This window comes from Pinus tabuliformis, chromosome 7 (assembly GCF_031772625.1).
Source record: "Pinus tabuliformis cultivar Carrire ecotype Pingquan chromosome 7, CPIR1, whole genome shotgun sequence".
Lineage (NCBI taxonomy): Eukaryota > Viridiplantae > Streptophyta > Pinopsida > Pinales > Pinaceae > Pinus > Pinus tabuliformis.
The window spans coordinates 1570524866-1570549471 of record NC_142293.1 but is presented as its reverse complement, the minus strand read 5'-3'; the positions used below and the strand labels follow the sequence as shown (position 1 = coordinate 1570549471).

The window sequence follows — 24606 nt, the reverse complement described above, 5'->3', positions numbered from 1 at the left end:
GTAGTTCTTTATTAGCTACCATCCTCAGCACAAGCATAAGCCCCTGTAGCAATATTCAAAATGTGGCTAGAGTTGCTTTACAGTATATGTAGATGAGGGTATGCCCCCTTTGTCTGCTATGGCGGAGAGTTGGGATCTTGCTATGAGTACATCTTTTCTTGCCAAACATACATTTTTGCAATAGCCCAATTTTCAGCACTATGACCTTTGCTTCAGGTTTAAGTTTCCCAACATGTAACCAACTAATAACATTCATATTTAATAGAATATCTAATAACCTTACAATTTGCAACTTAAATTATTGTGTCTACTCAGCAATTAGGGTGCCCGACATATATAGATTTCTGGATTACGAAGACTGTAGTTAAATTCTCGTTGATAATATCTGAAAGCTTGTGGTAGTGTAATGTTTTTCCACCATGCCTAGAAGACAATTTTACTTAACTGTTTCTTCCCCATGATGGTCTAACTGGACCGTAATCCTTTTGCGTTGCAACTTCCCTTCCAACACTGCACATTTGTCTTGCATTGACTCAAGCTGCAATGTTCTTTGACCTTTTTTCAGCAATTATAAGGCCAGACGTCTAGGGCCTCTTCTCAGCAATTAGCGTACCAGTACTAGACAGACATCTTTTCTTGCCAGAGAGACATTTTTGCATACCAGATAGCAATTACCATGGTATTGTTTTTTTTACTTGGATTACTGGGATTGTAGTTGAATAGATTTTCTTCAACTTTGTTGTACGAACTACTATTTTACCAACTTGTCTGTTTTTGCTTGCATTATATTTTTTATTTTTACTTTCTACTTCATTTTAATTTATTTGTGTTACCATCATTGACTTAGTCTTCGGAATCCCTGTCTTTGATTTTTAGTCGTTGCAACTTCCCTCCCAACACTGCACAGTTGTCTTGCATTGATTCAAGCTGCAATGTTCTTTGACCTTTCCTCAGCAATTATAAGGCCAGACGTCTAGGGCCTCTTCTCAGCAATTAGCGTACCAGACAGACCTCTTTTCTTGCCAGACAGACATTTTTGCATACCAGATAGCAATTACAATAGCATTGTTTTTTTTACTTGGATTATTGGGATTGTAGTTGAATAGATTTTCTTCAAACTACTATTTTACGGACATTTTTGCATACCAGATAGCAATTACAATAGCATTGTTTTTTTTACTTGGATTATTGGGATTGTAGTTGAATAGATTTTCTTCAAACTACTATTTTACCAACTTGTCTGATTTTGTTTGCATTATATTTTTTACTTATACTTTTACTTCATTTTAATTTATTTGTGTTACCATCATTGACTTAGTCTTCGGAATCCCTGTCCTCATTATGAGCTTGCTGCATAGCTTACTTTTGAAGGGAATTTCTAAATGCAATGTTATGTTTGAAAAATAACCAGGTTTAAGTTTCCCAACATGTAACCAACTAATAACATTCATATTTAATAGAATATCTATTAACCCTTGCAATTTGCAACTAAAATTATGGTGTCTACTCAGCAATTAGGGTGCCCGACATATATAGATTTCTGGATTACCAAGACTGTAGTTAAATTCTCGTTGATAATATCTGAAAGCTTTTGGTAGTGTAATGTTTTTCCACCATGCCTAGAAGACAATTTTACTTAACTGTTTCTTCCCCATGATGGTCTAACTGGACTGTAATCCTTTTGCATCTTTGATTTTTAGTCGTTGCAACTTCCCTCCCAACACTGCACATTTGTCTTGCATTGATTCAAGCTGTAATGTTCTTTGAGGAGCTTTCCTCAGCAATTATAAGGCTAGACGTCTAGGGCCTCTTCTCAGCAATTAGCGTACCAGACAGACATCTTTTCTTGCCAGACAGATATTTTTGCATACCAGATAGCAATTACCATGGTATTGTTTTTTTTTACTTGGATTACCAGGATTGTAGTTGAATAGATTTTCCAGACATCTTTTCTTGCCAGACAGATATTTTTGCATACCAGATAGCAATTACCATGGTATTGTTTTTTTTTACTTGGATTACCAGGATTGTAGTTGAATAGATTTTCTTCAACTTCGTTGTACGAACTACTATTTTACCAACTTGTCTGTTTTTGTTTGCATTATATTTTTTATTTTTACTTTCTACTTCATTTTAATTTATTTGTGTTACCATCATTTTCTTAGTCTTCGGAATCCCTGTTTTAGTCGTTGCAACTTTTGTCTTGCATTGATTAAAGCTGCAATGTTCTTTGACCTTTCCTCAGCAATTATAAGGCCAGACTTCTAGGGCCTCTTCTCAGCAAGGCCTTGCCAGACAGACATTTTTGCATACCAGATAGCAATTACCATAGCATTGTTTTTTTTTACTTGGATTACTGGGATTGTAGTTGAATAGATTTTCTTCAAACTACTATTTTACCAACTTGTCTGATTTTGTTTGCATTATATTTTTTACTTATACTTTTACTTCGTTTTAATTTATTTGTGTTACCATCATTGACTTAGTCTTCAGAATCCCTGTCCTCATTATGACATGTAACCAACTAATAACATTCATATTTAATAGAATATCTAGTAACCCTTGCAATTTGCAACTAAACTTATGGTGTCTACTCAGCAATTAGGGTGCCCGACATATATAGATTTCTGCTGCATAGCTTACTTTTGAAGGGAATTTCCAAATGCAATGTTATGTTTGAAAAATAACTAGGTTTAAGTTTCCCAACATGTAACCAACTAATAACATTCATATTTAATAGAATATCTATTAACCCTTGCAATTTGCAACTAAACTTATGGTGTCTACTCAGCAATTAGGGTGCCCGACATATATAGATTTCTGGATTACCAAGACTGTAGTTAAATTCTCATTGATAATATCTGAAAGCTTGTGGTAGTGTAATATTTTTCCACCATGCCTAGAAGACAATTTTTACTTAACTGTGTCTTCCCCATGATAGTCTAACTGGATTGTAATCCTTTTGCATCTTTGATTTTTAGTTGTTGCAACTTCCCTCCCAACACTGCACATTTGTCTTGCATTGATTCATGCTGCAATGTTCTTTGAGCTTTCCTCAGCAATTATAAGGCCAGACGTCTAGGGCCTCTTCTCAGCGGACTGTAATCCTTTTGCATCTTTGATTTTTAGTCGTTGCAACTTCCCTCCCAACACTGCACATTTGTCTTGCATTGATTCATGCTGCAATGTTCCTTGAGCTTTCCTTAGCAATTATAAGGCCAGACGTCTAGGGCCTCTTCTCAGCAATTAGCGTACCAGACAGACATCTTTTCTTGCTGTCTGTTTTTGTTTGCATTATATTTTTTATTTCTACTTTCTACTTCATTTTAATTTATTTGTGTTACCATCATTGACTTTGTCTTCGGAATCCCTGTCTTTGATTTTTAGTCATTGCAACTTCCCTAGTCATTGCAACTTCCCTCCCAACACTGCACAGTCGTCTTGCATTGATTCAAGCTGCAATGTTCCAGACATTTTTGCATACCAGATAGCAATTACCATAGTTGCATACCAGATAGCAATTACCATAGCATTGTTTTTTAGCATTGTTTTTTTACTTGGATTACTGGGATTGTAGTTGAATAGATTTTCTTCAAACCACTATTTTACCAACTTGTCTGATTTTGTTTGCATTATATTTTTTACTTATACTTTTACTTCATTTTAATTTATTTGTGTTACCATCATTGACTTAGTCTTCGGAATCCCTGTCCTCATTATGAGCTTGCTGCATAGCTTACTTTTGAAGGTAATTTCCAAATGCAATGTTATGTTTGAAAAATAACTAGGTTTAAGTTTCCCTGTCCTCATTATGAGCTTGCTGCATAGCTTAGTTTTGAAGGGAATCTCCAAATGCAATGTTATGTTTGAAAAATAACTAGGTTTAAGTTTCCCAACATGTGACCAACTAATAACATTCATATTTAATAGAATATCTAATAACCCTTACAATTTGCAACTAGAATTATGGTGTCTACTCAGATTGAAAAATAACTAGGTTTAAGTTTCCCAACATGTAACCAACTAATAACATTCATATTTAATAGAATATCTAATAACCCTTACAATTTGCAACTAGAATTATGGTGTCTACTCAGAAATTAGGGTGCCCGACATATATAGATTTCTGGATTACCAAGACTGTAGTTAAATTCTCGTTGATAATATCTGAAAGCTTGTGGTAGTGTAATGTTTGTCCACCATGTCTAGAAGACAATTTTACTAACTGTTTCTTCCCCATGATGGTCTAACTGGACCGTAATCCTTTTGCATCTTTGATTTTTAGTCGTTGCAACTTACCTCCCAACACTGCACATTTGTCTTTCATTGATTCAAGCTGCAATGTTCTTTGAGCTTTCCTTAGCAATTATAAGGCCAGACGTCTAGGGCCTCTTCTTAGCAATTAGCGTACCAGACAGACATCTTTTCTTGCGAGAGAGACATTTTTGCTTACCAGATAGCAATTACCATGGTATTGTTTTTTTTACTTGGATTACTGGTATTGTAGTTGAATAGATTTTCTTTGACACGAACTACTATTTTACCAACTTGTCTGTTTTTGTTTGCATTATATCTTTTATTTTTACTTTTTACTTCATTTTAATTTATTTGTGTTACCATCATTTTAGTCTTCGGAATCCCTGTCTTTGATTTTTAGTCGTTGCAACTTCCCTCCCAACACTGCACAGTTGTCTTGCATTGATTCAAGCTGCAATGTTCTGTGATCTTTCCTCAGCAATTATAAGGCCAGACGTCTAGGGCCTCTTCTCAGCAGTTAGCGTACCAGACAGACCTCTTTTCTTGCCAGACAGACATTTTTGCATGCCAGATAGCAATTACCATAGCATTGTTTTTTTTACTTGGATTAGTGGGATTGTAGTTGAATAGATTTTCTTCAAACTACTATTTTACTAACTTGTCTGATTTTTTTTGCATTATATTTTTTACTTATACTTTTTACTTCATTTTAATTTATTTGTGTTACCATCATTGACTTAGTCTTCGGAATCCCTGTCCTCATTATGAGCTTGCTACATAGCTTACTTTTGAAGGGAATTTCCAAATGCAATGTTATGTTTGAAAAATAACTACGGTTTCAAGGTGGCCAAATTTTCTTTATGACATGTTGCTAATTTTTATTCAATTTTGTGTCCAATTTGATGTCTCACTTGAATTTGGATTCTTTTATTCTATTCATAAGCTATCTCTTCATCAGTTTGATCTGATATTGTTAGTTTTATAATAGCCATCAACTAAATTGAACAATATTTTAGATGCAAGAGCTAGAAACTGAACTAGATACAGCAGTCAAGCTTTAAGATTTTGATCCAAACAAGATTCAAACAATCCTGCTATCAATTTTTTTTGTAAAAATAATAGCCAGATTCTAGAGATTTTTGGCCTTCCTAGCAAATTTGACCTTCCTGGCAAATTTGACGTCTCTGTAAAAAATGCCCTCAGTAATTAATTATAAAGCACAAGGAAAAATTCCCTTCTTCCTGTTTGTTCCTCAACACAATATCCTGCGCATCTTAGACCAATTTGGCCTCTCTTTTGCGCAGCTGTACCAACTATACAGGTTGAACCAGCTGTACCAACTATACAGATTGAACTGCCTCCTTGCGCAAGGTATCTCTGTCTCCTTAAGTGATGCGCTCTCCTGACCTCAAACGCTGATATGGAACTATTTTATTGAGCTTAAAAACACACAAATTGTGAATAATCACATGTATCACCAAGTCTGCACCCTTCTCTATATAGAATCCAACTGCTCTTCAATTCAAGTGAACTAGCTCCTTAAACCCAAGTCAAACTATTTCACCGAACTCAAGTCTAACTAGCATCTTGAACTCAAGCGAATTGGCCTCTTGAACTCGAGTCAAACTACCTAACTGAACTAAACTCGAACTGAGATAAAATCTCAATGCATGCTGAGTTTGATTTGCTGTTTTTAACTAATGTAAAATTAGAGAATTTTCCTAAGTCAACTTTCAATGCATGCTGAGTTTGATTTGCTGTTTTTAACTAAAGTAAAATTACAGAATTTTTCTAAGTCAACTCTAAGAGAAAGTAAGACTGCGCCTTCTAGCTAGCATCTTGAACTCAAGCGAATTGGCCTCTTGAACACGAGTCAAACTATCTAACTGAACTAAAGTCGAAGTGAGATAAAATCTCAATGCATGCTGAGTTTGATTTGCTGTTTTTAACTAAAGTAAAATTAGAGAATTTTCCTAAGTCAACTCAATGCATGCTGTGTTTGATTTGCTGTTTTTAACCAAAGTAAAATTAGAGAATTTTCTTAAGTCAACTCTAAGAGAAAGTAAGACTGCACCTTACTTCATATGCCGGTTCTTCTACCAAATTTATTTCACTTCTAAATTTAGAAGAACCTTTCCTCCTCTAACTTCAATTAACAATTTTCTCTTCTACTTCTACATGGGATATTTCTGCTTATTTTCAGGCCTTTACAAAGGTAAAGTCCTTAAATTAATGCCACCATTTCTGTTGCGTTGTGGGTTGTAAAGTGCAGAAAATCATGGACTATTTTGTGCAAAGTTTCTTTTAACACATTCTAAGCTCATGTTGTGTAGTTTAGAGTTTAGAATCAAGCCTCGTCACAAAGTTTTGAAATCTATTAGTGCAATGCAACCCTCGAAGCGTCTACCATGGAGAAAGTTGAAAGCACTTGGCACTAATAGTTACAATCTTTGGTAGGGAACCAAAGACTGCTCAGTCAGCTTTTATACAACTTATTGGTGGTTCTCTCAAATGTATTTTAAATATCACCCTATGAATTTGTCACCAATTGAAATGTAATAGTGACTGCATGACATTTAATTAGTGTGGTTGATGCAGGGTTGGTGGAAAACATAACCAACATAGCCAGAAAAGGCAGTTCTCTCAAATGTACTTTAAATATCACCCTATGAAGTTGTCACCAATTAAAATATAATACTGACTACATGACTTTTAATTAGTTTGGTTGATGCAGGGCAAGTCAATGTTAATCAGAGATGTCAACATTCTTATCATGGATGCCAAAGCTGATATCTCCACGAAGTTATTCATTTCTAGTCCTAGGTAGGCACCAAGGTAAACTAGACTATGAAAACCACACCTATGGGGCCATCCATCACTAGTGGAGAGTCTTATCCACACCTAGAAATTTCTCTCCCTATGGTAAATATGCCCTGCAAAATCCCTCTATGGCTTATCCACCCTTGCAAATCGCACTTATTTTCATCTAAGGGCAAATCATATTGCCTTGGTTGTACATTGGACATATTTGGTTTTTCTATGAGAGCCATGCGTGTTTTCTTCTGTTTGTCCTAATTATACAAAAACCCATGTTTTGAGCTACAAATTTTACAACAAATTTGGATTTAGTGCGAATGGGAAAAAAACAATCAATGGGAAAAATGATCATATTGTCGAGTCATCAATCTCTATAATTATCAAAATTGAAGACATATGCTTCGAATATCCCCAAAATTTACCATAAAATCTTTGAAATATGCACGTTGAGGAGCTTCCCTGTCACTAGTTATTTTGAGTGGAGCTTCAATCAATCTTGCACCCTTGCAAGGAATGTTCAGTTCGATTTTGGATGAAAGTAGTCATGTTATTCCAGAGAGGCATGTTGTGGATATTGCTAAAGCAAAAATTACAATGGTTGGATTACAAGATGTTTCAAAACCTTGAATTTTACGTTTGCGATGTCTTTAGTTTTGTAATGTCGTCTAAAAGTATAATGAAAGAAAGTATCCCTCATTCTTCTTTTATTGGGCACTCCACAAATCAACATGGATTAGAAGCCACATCTTAAACAACAGTCTACTGAATTAATATTGAATGTGCAGGAAAGAGCAATTGATGCTTGTAGACATGCTATGCAGATAGCGAAAATGAGCATGGAAACAAACATTGGAGATATTGACAAAACTGGTCGATTGGTAGAGTAACCTGTAATGCTTGAAAAATCAGCTCAGCTTACTTCGGAGGCCACCTATTATCGGAATCTTAATGACTTAGCATTTGTTATGTAAAAATATAAACGATATTTTTTAGATACATTAGCTCAGCTTACTTTGGAGGCCACCTATTATCGGAATCTTAATGACTTAACATCTGTTATGTAAAAATATAAACGATATTTTTTAGATACATTGCAAGTTGCAGCAACATTAATGGCTTTCGATCTCAAATTCTCTATCTACTATTGCTTGGCAGCAATCTAGAGAAAACTCTGTACCCCAACATCCAGTATGTTTGAAACCTGTTCGGATCAGAAACTGATGTATAATGTTAGTGTTTTCTCTTTATGGATCAGACACTGATGTATCCAAGGTAATGTTAGTGTTTTCTCTTTATTTTCTATTTTTGAAATGCATTTTGTTTATTCATTTTTTTCTTCAATGATTCTTTATATGTCACAATTCTTCTCGAATTTATGCCTTACGGCGTTTCCTTTGCAACATCTGGTGCAATTGCTAGTTAAAATAAAAACAAAATAAAATAGCCAATTTGCTGTTTTTGAACTTTAGGGTTTGACAACCCATGGATTTGCAATAGTATTTCATCAAAACTATAGTGGAAAAGGAGCATAACAGAGCATTGATAACATAGTTCCAGTGCGATGTTGCATAAAAAAATATGGCCATACCACTCTTCCATTTAGGGTTCAGAATTGCGCGAGTACGCAGTCCACAGGAATCTTAGCAGTCAACGAGGAAACCTTGGGCTGTAGGGTTCTGATCTGAGCGGAAATCCTGGAGTTAAAAAAACCCTCGCTTCTGATACTATGTCGGCAGAGCTATAGGGTTTTGATTTGGCAGAGCTATAGGGTTTTGATTTCGCAGAGGCAGAGCTGTAGTGCTTTCATCTGAGCGGGAATCTTCTCAATAAGTCCACAGTGCAAAGGACATCGCTAAACCATAAAAAATTCCAAGAAAAGCCCCAACTGCAACTTCGTAACTCTCATCATCGAAAGAGGTACGTCCCCAGGAGGACTATTGAACGGTTGTTTGAAGGGGGACTATTGAAAGGGTTTTTGAGACTGGCCTAATTTTTCTTATAACGTTTGGGCTTAACCATAGCTTCGGCTGATTCCTGCTCGGAGAAGCGGGAGCCTTCGCCAATACATTTTTTTTGGAAACGGGTTGGTGCCATTGTCGCCATGAAGCTCATCAGGTAATCAGTTTTTCCTTTCAAATCTTCCCCTTTTAAAGTTCTAAACATGAAAAACATCCCCAAAAAATTGAATTTGCGTAGTCTAGACTGCATATAACAAGGGCTTTGAAGAATGTCCTGAAGTTGAAGAAACTCAGCCTCATTCATGGATCAGCTAAATATAAGTTCAAGTGCAAGTTAGTCCCCAGGAATGTTGTCTCAAAATTGCGTTAGATAGCTGCAAAATCAGTTCCAAACCTCAGATCCAGGCTTCAGAATATGCCTCAGCCACAGCCAAATTATACCATGAAGAATTGCAACAAAATTTCTTAGAAATTCCCATTCCACAGGGGTCGAGTTAGCTCAACATTCTAGCCACAAAAAGTAGTCAAAATACACAAATTGCGTCCAAGAATTTTGCCTACGGTATCAGTGATTAAGCTCAGAATTACCCTCCGAATATGCCTCAGGAGATGTGCCACAGGGAGGCCGAAATAGGACCTCAGGGCCTATGCGTCTGTTACAGGAGTATAGCCTTAGATCTGTGCGAATATGCCCACGAAGTGCCTCGGAGAATACACTCAGATCTGCCTCAGAAAAGGCGGAATGGCCTCAGAAGGTGCTCAATACCCCAACGAAGAACCATAAACAAAAGATATACACATTAAGCCCAAAAACCTTCTTCAATCCTGACCTCCTCTTCAGATCTGCCTCAGAAAAGGCGGAATGGCCTCAGAAGGTGCTCAATACCCCAACGAAGAACCATAAACAAAAGATATACACATTAAGCCCAAAAACCTTCTTCAATCTTGACCTCCTCTTTAGCTTGGCGTGACTACACAAGGGCGCACACAACCGAAGAGATGTATCAATTAAGTGCATACAAGATGGTTTAATTGGAGGGCAGACGAGCCCTATTTATAGAGGCTGAAGAGCTTTCTAGAGAGGCAAGCTGACCAGTTCAAGAGGTTATGGAGTCGACCCTCCATAACTGATTTGAATTTTAAATTAAATTGATTTTGGAGCCAAAAATCAATTTCCATTTAGGCTGATTTTAGGAGATAGAAAATGTTATTTTAATTTGATATTTGGAGCTGATTTGGGGCTCATTAATCCTTATAGATGGACAAGTAAATCTACACAGACAATAATAAACAACATTATTTCAACATTGCCCAATCACCAAGCTGACTTTCAATATCTATTTGGGGCTCCTTGACCACACATTTGGGGCACAAACTTTGATCTGGCATATCTCCTCAACCGTGAGGAGTTATAAGGTGTGGCACCTACCGATAGAAGCAGCAAGATGAGGACCATCAAATGAAGATGATCATGAGCCAAAAAACCCTGATCTTCCTTGTCATTTTGTCATTGAAAGCGGGTTTTTTCTGCTGCTGCTTGGGTTGGCATCAATGACGACCAATTTTCAACACATTTTATGTAATACTTTGCTGATTATTATTTGTGAACTATGTATTTTTTTACCATAATGGCATCATGCATTCCACATTGTTAGATTAAACATAGAAAATAGTTCACTCGTTTGATGTCTCTTTGTAATGTATCTCTTGAAGTTTTATAAGAATTATATAATGCTATATGTAGAATGAAGTTTTTTGATGAAGCTCACTGTTTGCAACAGTTTACATTTGAGATCATTTGACAGAGAATAATGAAAAAAGAGATTAATTGAAGGCTATGCATGTACCATTAAAAAATGAGGTAGAAATTTCTAGTTCTAAAAAACAATCTTTTCACATGCAGATAAGAGTCAGATTTGGAGGTATTATGTTTGGATTTCAAGGTTGAAGCAAAAGTTTGGATTCTTTCATCAAATAAAATGGCATGTTCACAAAATCAGCCTATCAAGAGTCTTAACAAAGGGCCTAGTGGAAAACGCTTTGTGGTATGTGTGATCATCCTTCTTTATGGTTATATTTTCAAAGACATGTTAAATTTAGTTATGTTTTGAAATTTAACTTGATATATTGGTATCCACCAGATGGTTTCTTCGATTCATTTGCAAATGTGACTGGGAATATAGATGAAGACAACTTTATTATTCACATAGTTATTCTTAATTTCAACATTGGGTCAATCAAAGTAGGTGTCATATAAGGGCTAGGAAGTAAACGACAAGTTCAGAGCTGGATCATTCAATAAATATCCATTGAATGCATGCCTTGGAGGTGAGATGTGGTGTCTTTATATAGTTTTGGAGGACACCATATGAGAGCTAGCTGACTTGATAAATTTTTAGGAGGGAAGGCCAATAAATTCAAATTGGAATTTGAATTTTAGAATGGAGCCAAAACATTGGTCCAAAAATTAAAATCATTTAATGTAATTAGTTCTCCAATCATGATTTGAAAATTATTCTAGGCCCATGAATAATTCCTTCAATAATTAATCCTTTAATTATGATAAATTTCTTCTAAGCCCATGAACAAATGATAAGTTGCCATGTCACCCATTTCTTGGGGTTTTTGACCACGAGGTGGGTGCTTCATATTCAAACAAAGACATCTCTCAAACCGTGAGGGCTCTTGTGGCGTGGCATATACCTCTGGAATCGGCTCGACGAGGAGCATCCAATGATGGTGATCTTAGGAGCAATCCGACTAATCTTTGTCCTCAAAAAGTGAAACAAGTGCGGGGATTTTGTTAATTTGGTAGCTCAGGGACAAATTCCCTCTTTTGGACAGCCTTCCTCATCTAGAGAAGACCCTCTTTGTCCTTGGAAGAATTTAATTTGGTCAAGGAAAAATATATTTTTAATGTGAAAACCCACATGTGCACAAAATTATAGGTCGGCTTTAAAGACAAATTGGGTCTCCAAAGAAGCATATAAATACAAGTCAAGGCATCATCATTTGGACACACATTACTCACACATCTTCTTCTATTGGAGGCTCGTACAAGTCTGAAATTGCAGGTCTTCATTCACATGTGTGAGGAGGAGAGAGAATTTCAGGAGGGCTGAAAATCTGTCTTTGACCAACGATGACTTTTTGATGTTTGGGCTTACTTTGACTTGGTTTGACTTCTGATTTGGATTTGTTCTTGGAGGCTGCATTCTTTGGCACAAATATCGAGGATTTCTGGGCAGGATGACTTCCTTTGACCGCAGATTTTCTCTCTGTAGACCAGGTTTGACTGAGTTGTTTGGGGTTGCTTTGACTTGATTTTGACCAGCAAAGGAGACCAAATATTTTGACCTTTGAATGAGCTCTTTTGGAGAAGTTTGACCACTGATTTCAGGACTGGTTAGGGCATCTTTGACTGCTGTTGACTTTGACTAGATTTGATAGTTTGACCAGATTTGACTTTTGGGATCATCTCTTGGATTTTGGATATTGGTTTGTTGGAAAGTCAAAGCTGTTGACCTTTGATTCTTGGTTGGTGAATTGGATCATTGTAATCTCTCTGCCGAACATTTTATGACAATCTAATAAGAAGAAGAATTTGAAAGGGTTTTCCCCCTTGTGGGGTTTTCTGTGGTCTTTGACGAAATCTTGTGTCTCCTATTGGTCTTGATTTTCCTCTGCTGTACATTGTATTTATTGTTGTATCTACAATTGCTATTTGTAACTGGAAGATTGAAATTGATTTGAAAGTAATTGCTAATTGAAGAAAAGAATTGGGCTAAAGTGATTGTAACAACGTAGAACAGTAGAAGATTGACAACTTCTAGGGTTTTCTAGGGCTTCTTCCTTTGGAGCTTTCAACAGATGTAACCCAAACAAATATTAAGAGCGTTCAATAACCGATGTTGACATTAGTGACAACACCATTCAACAACTTTGCCTAAAAATTCCTGGATTTGCTCCAAACAAACATCTTCTGCTGGGACCATTTTGATAGTTGCTTTATTTTGCTACACCACCCCATGCACCTATTTCACCTTTACTCACCCTGCAATTGACTGGATCATCAGGTTACCCAACAATTCTCCATGCAAAGTGCCCAAGTCTATGCTTTTTCTTATGAAACCTGCACTACCATAGAAACACTCCATCTCCCTTCCTAGATCTGAGTTACCAGAAGTGACCTTCGCCTCCTATAAGGAATTAAGTGGATCTTTAACTATAGAGTGTGGTAGTGAATCAGGGTTGCGGGGGAGCGCCCCCCCCCTTCCCACCACCCTCACTCCCAATTCATGCTCTGGGCGAGAGCGGCTCCGGAGCGCGATCCTTGAAAAAAAACGATCCCTGCCTTAATTGAAGCGTTTTTGGGAGCATTCGATCTGGGAGCATTTTTTTAGAGGGGGAGCGATCGCTCCCGCTTTAAAACAACGCTCTTGATTAGCGGAAAAAAAGGGCCGCGACCGAGAGGGAGGGTGACGCCGGCGGTGGAGAGGAGAGAGGGAAAGGGAGGGAAAGGGGAGAGGAGAGAGGAAAGGGAGGGAAAGGGGAGAGGAGAAGGGAAAGGGAGGGAAAGGGGAGGGGGAAAATAAATAGACCCTCTCCCCTCCCATTATTCACTTCATCCATTGAGAGCTTGAGCAAGAGAGTTTGGAGCAAGAGAGAGTTTGAAGCTTGGAGAGAGGTGCTTGGTGAGAGAGGAGCTTGGTGAGGGGAGATTGAGGAGCTTGGGATTGAAGGCCAAAGAGGTAGGACACTCTAATCTAGCAATTTTTTATTTTTATTTATTTTATTTTATTTTTATGTTCATTGCTAAATAAATAAATAATTTTTTTTCTCTATTTCCCATTCCCATTCCTCCATTTTTTTGCATATTCGAAACTTCAAATTTCAAACATCATGGTTATATGGCTTGGCATTTTCTTCTTCTTGGTTCATTTTTTGGTTATTATGGTGTTGGAGAGTAGAATGAGGAGGGTTGAGCATGAAGAAGAGGATGAAGAAGTGGGTTATAGTGGATTTGATGAAAACCCCAGAGAGGAGTACCTTGGTGAGGAGGAAGAGAGTGAACATGATTCAACCCAAAAAACTAAACAAGACCAAACCCCATTGTGGAAATATGTTTCTAGGCTTGAAGTAGGGAAAGGGGGTGGAACCACTAAATTTGACTGTCCCCATTGCAACAAAACTTACACAGGGTCATACACTCGTGCCAAAAGGCACCTCTGTGGGAAAAGGGCATGGGATGAAGATAAAGCAATAGGAATCAAAACTTGTACAAGTGTGTCAGCAATAGATATAACCAAATACACAAGGGAAGAGGAGGAAGCCCAATACAAATCTAAAAAATCAAAGGGTTTCTTTGAACCAAGCTCACAATCACATCAACATGCACAAAGAACTCCTTCAGCATCCTCCCATAGCAGTTTAATGGAGGCATAGGGTCAGCGAACATCTCTGTAAGGCGTAGAACCATATCAAATTTCCTTGATGAATGGGTGTAGGAATGATGTGGATTCAAAAGTTTACCGGTTTCTTTATGCATGTGGGATACCATTCAATGTTTTTTGCTCACCTTATTGGCATGAAATGGTTTTTGCCATAAATGATGCCCTAAAGGATAAAAGAGCCCTAGGTATGACAAGGCTAGAACTATTGGACTTGATCATGAAAAAACAAAAATATCACATTCTTTGAGTAGAATGACAAATTCTTGGACCGAGCATGGGGTGTCCATTGTATTTGATGGATGGACAAATGTAAAAGGCAAGCCATTGATAATGTTCTCGCTGTGTCTGTTAGTGGTGCCATCTTTCTTTTAGCACGTGATTACTCAGACAAGTTCAAGACTGGCATCAACATTGCAAAACCATCACTTGAAACAATTGTACGCATTGGGCCATACATTGTCATCCAAGTCATCACTGATAATGCTGCTAATTGTAAGGCAACATGAGCAATTAATGAGTATAAATACCCCAACATATTTTGGTCTGGGTGTTTGGTTCACACTTTGGTGATCAATTATGATAAATGTTATATATTGAATTTTGAAAGCTTGAAACTTTAAGATTGATGAATCATGAGACTCAATATGTTGTATGTTACTAACTTGTGGACGTGGTTGATGAAGATTATAACTTCTAGATGATTGTTGTTATATGGTTCAATCAATGTTTTTTTATATCTAATTCATCATTCTACATGTTTTTGTTGACATATATGCATCAAAATATAAAAAATATATATTATATAAAAAACGCTCCCAAACCGGGAGCTTCTGAAAGTGTTGCTCCCGCTCTCGCTCCCAAGTAATCTTGGAGTGAATAATGATCTGTAGCTGTTCTTCTGGATGCAAAACAATTGACTGTGTGACAATCCCACTGAGCAATCCATCCATTGCATATTGCCTACCTAAGCTAAGGTATCTTGGAGATTAGATAAAGGCCTTGTTTGGCTCTACAGGATGTGACTCAACTTTGTCTTCGCCTGCTTTCGTGCTTTGCACTATAGTTCCATTTTTTTGTAAATGAGTTGGATCCTGACAGTCTCCCAAGCTTTTCACCTAGAGATAAACAATAATCCTAGTCCCTCACCCCTCGACTTTGGGCTAGTGAAAAATCAGTAGGGTCCTTTGAGTAATCCACTATATCCTCATGAAACTCCATTGAAACTTTGGTTTTCAACCTTCACCAATCCCTTAGAATATGCATTATATGAATCATCTTAAAATTAGCCAGCAATTTGTTAACTCTAGTGCAAAATTTGCAGTAATTCATAGTTCAAAGGGTTGCTACATTTCAAGGTATCAATCACATGTTTGGAATCACCTCATACACGAAGTTTCCTAATTTGGACTCCTTTCTCTATTTCTAGTTAAAGTCCTTGGATAAGGCTTATGTTAAAATTGGCAACTAGGGCCAAACTCCATATGGGTCACCTTATTTATGGCAGTTGATATTTTTCTTGGATTCCTCTCTCCGAGAGGTGTAGGATTTTGATCTAAAGATCATCTGATTCCGACATGTATTTATGGAGATATGAATTTATTCATATTATTGACAATTTGTCAAGGTCAACCAACAAGCTAAACAAGCACTTTTACCCCCTAGCTCATCCTCAACGTTGCATTTAAATAGAGGAGACCTCAAGTGATTTGAGGAACACATCATCTCATGATCTCTCTCTCCATTTGTTTAGGTATGTCTTTTCACAAGGAGGACGTGGTGGAAAGAGAGATCTAAGGAGCCCTAGCCGCAACAAGAGAAGGATCCCTAGCCACAGCAGAGGAGCCTTAGCCACAACAAAGAGAGCAAGCCCTAGCTGCAGCAAAGAGCAAGCCCTAGCTGCAACAAGGGGAGGTCAAGGGACAATGTGGAAGAAGGTCTGCTTCATGGAAGTGTGGACAGGTCCGTTTGGAGGCTGTGTGCTGGATAGGAGTTAAGATTGGGTTGAGGGACTGTTTTGTGGTCAAAACATGTCCGAAGTTAGTTGTTTCTAGGGCCAAGTTTGCTGGGCAGTAGGCCGAGTTTAGAAGAGGGCAAGATATTGTTGTTTGAGGTGATTGTTTGGGCCTGTTGGAGGAGACTGCAGCTACAACTAGGTGCTTTGCTAGGCTGAAGGCCATAGCAAGCAGCTAAGGTTGTTCCAAGGCAATGTTGAGGTGAACAATGCTTGCGGGAGGCAGCATGGCATAAGGGGAGACTCTCCTAGGTGGATCGCAGCCCTAGAAGGGCTTAGTTTGCTGACATCGTGGAGGGTTAAGGGCTGCATATTGTGCCCTAACCAGAATTGCAAGAGCAAAACAATGGAGGACAACAACATTTTGTGGAGTGTTTGGTCAAAGTGTTGACTGGATTGGATCGTGATTGTAGTAGCCTATTGTTGCCATGTGGAGGATATTCCGAGGAGTTGAAGGATCTTCCTAGGAGTAGATCCAACAGTATAGTTTTTGGATGCATTGAGCTTACTGTTGAAGGCCGATGTTGGCTGGGTTTGATCGAGCCATTTAGAGGAAGATTTACATCTTGTTTGACCAACATTGATTTCTCTGGTCAAGGCTTTACTGCTGCTGTCATAAAATATCAGATTTGTATATTTGTACTCTCTCTCTCTGCTGAACTATTGAAGAATATAAGAAGAATTGATCAAGGGTTTCCCCACATTGGGGTTTGTCCCTGGATGGTGCCAGATCTTGTGTCCTCTTGTCTTGGCTTGTCTTCTACTGTTTATGTTTATGTTCTATCTGCATTTTACTATCATGCTGATGTGATTGCTAAACTGGATATTGATATTGGGCTAACAAGAAAATTGAAGTAAATTGCTCTTAAGTATAGAACATACCAAAATTAACATGGTATCAGAGCTGAGGTGAAGAGAAAGCCCAAGCAAGAGTGAAAGAGCAATCACCGAAGACAGTTGGACAAGGACAAAAGGCTGAATGGGTTCCTCATCCCACTTCCCGGCTGAAGGAAAGCTCCGTGAAAAGTCTGACTATCATGGATGGAAGATGTCTCTTGATCTGACATTGGAAGAACAAGAAGTGCTGGATCATGTAAAGGGTAAAATCCCTGAGCCTCCATCAAATGCACCGACTGCTACAAAGAGCAAGTACAAGGCTGAAGTCAAAGCGAAAAAGATTATCAGAGATTCCATTGACAAGCGTCTGGTGTACTTCTTGGAGCGATGAGCAACCATAGGGTGAGTGGTTCAGCCTTCCCCTAGTGGTTTGCTATGTAGGCAGGATGAGTGGTTCATCCTTCTCCTGTTGAGACACAACCATAGGGTGAGTGGTTCAGCCTTCCACTAGTGATTTGTTGTGTACAGGGCGAGTGGTTCAACCTTTCCCTGTGGTACCCCATGGCGACATGTAGGTAGGATGAGTGGTTCATCCTTCCCCTGTTGAGACATCCTACCCAAGCAGTCTGGGACTCATGGGAAGCACCTCTCATTTGGCCAATGAGTAGGGAAATGAGGATAGGGACCATAGTACTACCGATGGACGCATCGTGTACTACCATACTCCCTATGCTAGGATGACCTATATTGATTTGGGATCAATTGGAACTGACTTCGGGTCAGTAAGAGTGGTATGAAACACTCTTTTATCTGGGACTGACTTCGGGTCAGTAAGATTGGTATGAGACACTCTCTTTATATGGGACTGACTTTGGGTCAGTAGAGAATGGTATGATACATTCTCGATCACTTCTTCTTCTTCATAGTTAGCAGAGCAGAGCAGTTCAGAGCAGTGCATTGATGGCAGAGATAGTACCGACTGACAAATGGATTAGCAGATGGAGCTCTTCCTAGTTGAGAGGGAGTGTTAAAATTGGCAACTAGGGCCAAACTCCATATGGGTCATCTTATTTATGGCAACTGATATTTTTCTTAGATTCCTCTCTCCGAGAGGTGTAGGATTGATCTAAAGATCATCTGATTCCGACATGTATTTATGGAGATATGAATTTATTCATATTATTGACAATTTGTCAAGGTCGGCCAACAAGCTAAACAAGCACTTTTACCCCCTAGCTCATCCTCAACGTTGCATTTAAATAGAGGAGACCTCAAGTCATTTGAGGAACACATCATCTCATGATCTCTCTCTCCATTTGTTTGGGTACGTCTTCTCACAAGGAGGACGTGGTGGAAAGAGAGATCTCAGGAGCCCTAGTCACAGCAAGAGAAGGAGCCCTAGCCGCAGCAAGAGAAGGAGCCCTAGCCGCGACAGAGGAGCCTTAGCTGCAACAAAGAGAGAAAGCCCTAGCTGCAGCAAGGAGAGGTCAAGGGACAACGTGGAAGAAGGTTTGCTTCAGGAAAGTGTGGATAGGTCTGTTTGGAGGCTGTGTGTTGGACAGGAGTTAAGATTGGGTTGAGGGACTGATTTGTGGTCAAAACAGGTCTGAAGTTAGTCGTTTCTAGGGCCAAGTTTGCTGGGCAGTAGGCCGAGGAGACCACAACTATAGCTAGCTGCTTTGCTAGGCTGCAGGCCATAGCAAGCAGCTAAGGTTGTTCCAAGGCAGTGTTGAGGTGAACAATTCTTGCAGGAGGCAGCGTGGCATAAGGGGAGACTCTTCTAGGTGGACCGCAACCCTAGAAGGGCTTAGTTTGCTGACAACGTGGAGGGTTAAGGGCCGCATATGGTGCCCTAACCAGAATTGCAGGAGCAACAAGTAAACAGTGGAGGACAACAACATTTTGTGGAGGAGTGTTGGGTCAAAGTGTTGACCGGATTGGATCGTTATTGTAGCAGCCTGTTGTTGCCATGTGGAGGATCTTTTGAGAAGTTGAAGGATCTTCCTAGGAGCAGAACCAACAGTGTAGTTTTTGGATGCATTGAGCTTAATGTTGAAGGCCGATGTTGGTTGGGTTTGTTCGAGCGATTTAGAGGAAGATTTACATCCTGTTTGACCAATATTGATTTCTCTGGTCAAGGCTTTACTGCTGCTGTCATAAAATATCAGATTTATATATTTGTACTATCTCTCTCTCTCTCTTTGCTGAACTATTGAAGAATATAAGAAGAATTGATCAAGGGTCTCCCCACATTGGGGTTCGTCCCTGGCTGGTGCCACATCTTGTGTCTTCTTATCTTGGCTTGTCTTCTATTGTTTATGTTTATGTTCTCTCTGCATTTTACTATCACGCTGACGTGATTGCTAAACTAGATATTGATATTGGGCTAACAAGAAAATTGAAGTAAATTGCTCTTAAGCATAAAACATACCAAAAATTAATAGCTTCTGAATTCTGCTTCATTATTGGTCATGTTTGCATATCACCAGAGTTCTCTAGATGAGCTAACTTTTTCACTCCAAGCTGCAGCAGATCCTCAATTCTTGCTAGATCTATCTAATGGATGTCTGTAAAAGTATTCATGTTTGACGTCATACTTTGCTCATGTGCCCAAATATTTCTTTTTTGACTGATGCTTTTTTAAAAGCAATCTGAATGAATTCAGAAAACAAGATAAGAGCTCCAGTTGTTGTTCAATCCAATTCAAAATTTTCTTACTTGAAGATGACATTATTTATGTTGATCCACATGGGTTCTCAAGATAAATTTAGAAAGAGATATACACATTGGTTTTTCTCAAAGATGACAAGGATAAAGTAAATCAAAGTTGGTTTAGGTCAGATTTTGTCAATGCAAACTGTCACAAACAGTGAAGATAATATCGGCGATATATCGCCGAATATCGGAAATATTGTGATATTTTCGGCGAGCTGAAATATTGTCGAGAAAATATCGTGATATTTTTGGCTCACAAAAATATTGCGATCGAGAAAATATCGCGAGACCATATAAAATATCGTCGGGTGTGTTTTGTTGCAGCGAGGAAAAGGAAAAATCGTTTTTTTCTTCATTTTTGTTTCTGAGTGTTGGAGAAGGAAGGGGAAGAGTTTTGTGGTGGTTGTCAAGGAGGGTTTGAGGATCAAACAACGATTATCACTACCAACTAAGATTTTTTTGTGGATTAAAGATTGAAGAATAGTGAGACAAACTTCATTTCTTCCATTAACAGGTATGTTCTTAAAAACCCCTATGTTAATGATTTTTTCATAGATTTAGGGTTATGCTTGCTTGCCTCTTTGCCTACCAACATTTTGTTTTTTTGTGTTTTTCCATTTGCTATGATTTTCATGCCCATGGGCCAATGCAAGGGTTTTCTCCATATTTGGACAGCAAGTTTCATTTTTTTTTTTCAACTTTCTTATGCACCCTCTTATTGCCATTTTTCATTCACATTGCAAAATGCAAATAATGTAGTAATTTTTTTTAAATGAGGTGGCTATTACTTATTATTTTTTGTGTTGGGGGGGGTTTAATGCAAATTTTTTGTTTTTTCTTGTGCCCTAGGTTTGAATTAGTTCACTACAAATGTCAAATATGCCAAAAGCATTGGACCCATTTTGGGAGTATGGGGAGGCTGTTGGTGGGGCAAATCAAGCATATATATCATGCAAATTGTTTGGGACCAAGATGTCAGGAGGGGTTACACGATTGAAATACCATCTGGCTAGACTCTCTACACATGATGCAGATGTAATGCCTTGTATGGTTTCTAGTGCAGAGGTTATACAAAAAGCTCTTGAAGCAATTGCTAAACAAGACAGAAAGAAAGATGCTAGGGAGAGGCCAATGCTCTCAGATAGGTAGCTGCTAGTTTTAATTGTTTTGCAACTTTTGCTACATATAAGTTTATAACTCGTGATGATGAAATACTTTTAAAGTTTTATATATGTGATGTTATTTTGTTTGAGTCCTTGACTGGACAATTATCAGGGATCAACAGGATATGTGATGTTATTTTGTTTGAGTCCTTGGTTGGACAATTATTAGGGATCAACAGGATATGTGATGTTATTTTGTTTGAGTCCTTGATTGGACAATTATCAGGGATCAGTAGGATTTGGTATCGCCTTTGAAGTTTGATGTATCATTTCTATTTGACATCATATATATCAGTGCCTTCTTCATATTTATGTGCCAATGTGTTTAGTTCATGTTGTTATTGCTTTATATGTTTAGAAATTTGAAAAAAAATGAATATATTATGCATTTTTTATGCTTGCCGATATTTGCGGATATTGCCGATAAGATATTTTCTGGACCCTCGCCGATATTTTGCCGATATTTTCAACACTGGTCACAAATTCTATTTCCATGCAAGCTTACTGTTTTTTAGAGTTGAGGTCATTGAAATACTTCTACATGGGTTCTGACATTATTGTTTTTTTTGTATTCTGGGACAGTTCAAGAATTTCTCTCAGCGACTTGAAGAGGTTGATATTGATGTATTCCGAAGTCTAGCACCTGTGAAATTTGAGCCAACTCAAGGAACATCATTTTTCCAAGAAAACCTTCTACAATGGCGGGTATTGCTTTATTCATTTTTAAGATGATGTACATTTGCACTGTGTTTTAGTACAATTGGTATCTGTCTCTTTCTTTAAATTTCATTTAGTGAAATGGCATTTTTTATTGCAATGGTGTAAAATAATTTTGAGGTTGTTTTTGTTATCAATTGCACCTTGCAGAAAATTAAATCAAAGGTCATTGCTGTTAGTTTTTGTAGCTCAGACAGGTATTTCCATAAGGGTGTCTGCTCATCAAAATCGTCATTAAATGTCTCCTATGCTTTTCCCAGAAGTTCACTTTATTAATTAATTAATAAAGTGAATGTTTTTTTATTAAAGTGACTTTTAATTAATAAAGTGACTAAAGTGGGTCACTTAATGATTTAATTAAATGAAAGCCATTGGTCTCACAGTTAGATCTGAACTATTGAAAATTAGGTTTTTGGCTCATGTCAAAGTTATAAAAGAAAGAGAAAAAATGACAAAGACACACAAAGAGCATTTATTTGACAAGTCATGTGAGTAAAGGGGAAAATCAGAGATTTGATTTTCAGCCATCGGCGAGGAGAAGGCGACCAGTCGACAACAAGGAGAAGAGCAACTGTACAACTCAGCAAAGCATGCAGTACAACCGGCTGTACAGATTCTGTACAACCATACAAATAACATAGTAGGTTGTACGGATTTGGTACAACCATACAGATTGCAGAGCAGGCTGCACGTTTGGTGTAGATCAGCTTTGATTTTTGTGCAAACTGAATTTTTTCCAGATTTTCTATTCGTTTGTTAATTTCTTAGAGCCATTTTCGCTGTAAAGGAAGGAGCTCTTGTAAGTTCTGAAGATATTTTGAATGAAGAACTGATCTAGAAGAGCAGAAATAATTGTGCACTGTGCGTAATTGCTTTTCTCATATTTGCTTCTTGTAAGAGTTAATGTTAATTTTAGGTATGTTCTATGCTTAGAGCAATTTATTTCAATTTTCACAGTTAGCTCAATATCTTTTCTAGGTTAGCAATCACATCAGCATAATAGTAAATTGTAGATAGAACATAAACATAAATCGCAGAAGACAAGCCAAGACAAGAGGACACAAAATGTGGCACTAGCTAGGGACAAACCCCAATGTGGGGAAACCCTTGATCAATTCTTCATATATGTTTTTCAAAAGTTCAGTAGCGAGAGAGAGAGAGAGAGAGTACATATACAACAGCAGTCAACACTTTGACTTATCTAAATAAGAGCATAGATCATCTCTACGAAGATGATACATGAGGTAGTTGAACTCAGATGAAGACATGCTGCTACAACTGATTCTCTAAGGTGACTCCATCACCATGCTACACCTATCATTGTGTTGCACCCATCATCACTATGCTGCATCTCATCATGCTTCACTAATCATGACTGTACCCATCACTGTACTGCTGCACTATGCTGCACCCAAATGCATGCTGCAATACCTCATCATCCTGCTGCTGTATACATTCTCGTTGCTGCTATATGTCCATCATTACCATGCTGTCCCATTGCTGCTCCAATGTCCAGCAACACTGATCTACACCATGCTGCACCATCATATGCTGCATTGTACATCATGCTATGCATTGCTGCTCCTATGTGCACTATGCTGCACTGTACAACATGTACTCATAGTTGCTCCTATGTGCACTATACATCTTGCTATGCTGCTCCAAGTCTGTATAGGATTAGGGCTGACTGCATCAAAACTTTGACCCAACACGCTGCTGCAATACTGCTGTATTGCTGTTCCTGGTTAGGGCATGATCACGTTGCAACAATCCTTGTCAACCCACACAAACAACCTCCAAATAACTGCGGCCTAGTCAAGGTAAAGTGTTGCCTCCATATGCTGTTGTTCTGGGCATATGGAAGCCTCTCAAGCCTACACACAACCTTGTTTTGGAGTGGCTAGCATGGCGACCTACTGTTAGGATATTCCGACACATAGGAAATAGTTAAGATCAACTTGGTCTAGTATAGAGTTAGGTAAAGTGTGTTTATTTACCGTTGTACATTTTGTAACTTACAATCCGACGGTCACGATATGTAGTGATCCGACGGTTCACTCTCTCCTCGGTATTACCGACACTTGATCCGTGGCTTGACACCCGATTGGTCCATGAGTTCTATTTAAAGCGCATGGAGGGTCATTGTTCGGGTAATCCGTGCATGAGAGAAGCTTATGTAAATTTTCATTCTTTGATTAATAAATTGCCTGAAGTGGCCGCGTTGGCTCAGGCCGTGGACTGTTTCCCTCTTTGAGGGTTTTAACCACGTCAAAAATACCGGTGTATTGATTTGAGATCTGGTTGTGAGCGGTGTCCTTTTGGTGTTCTTTCTGAGGAACTTACCCTGTAAATTCCTACATGGTATCAGAGCTATTTGAGGGCCGCGTCCGTTGGTGATCCAAATCTGAAGCCGGTAGAACTGCATGCGGCTGTCGTTTCCTAGATCTACTGTTTCTGACTGCTTTCGGGCCAAGAGGACTGCTCTGTTGTGTTCGGAGCATCTGTTCCAGTGAGGAACCCCTTTCGTTTCACGCGAAAAGGTTTCCGGTAGCCCTATCTGCGTCATTTTTAAGATCTGGAGGTATATAGTGTTTATCTGCAGTTTACTGTTATTTTCTCTCTGGTTATTTCGGTTTCTGTTTATTTAGCCTTTTTTATTACCGGATCTATACCTTTCA

General features: G+C 38.3%; 1 protein-coding gene across 1 annotated transcript in view; it reads left to right on the top strand.

Annotated features, from left to right (window-relative positions):
• LOC149254062 (uncharacterized) overlaps positions 1-24606 on the top strand; it is a 165477-nt gene that overhangs the window by 645 nt on the left and 140226 nt on the right. Inside the window, 2 exon segments of the mRNA XM_089460063.1 lie at positions 10936-11077; positions 21794-21916. Coding sequence (XP_089316189.1) covers positions 11012-11077; positions 21794-21916 — 189 coding nt within the window. The 5' untranslated portion in view covers positions 10936-11011.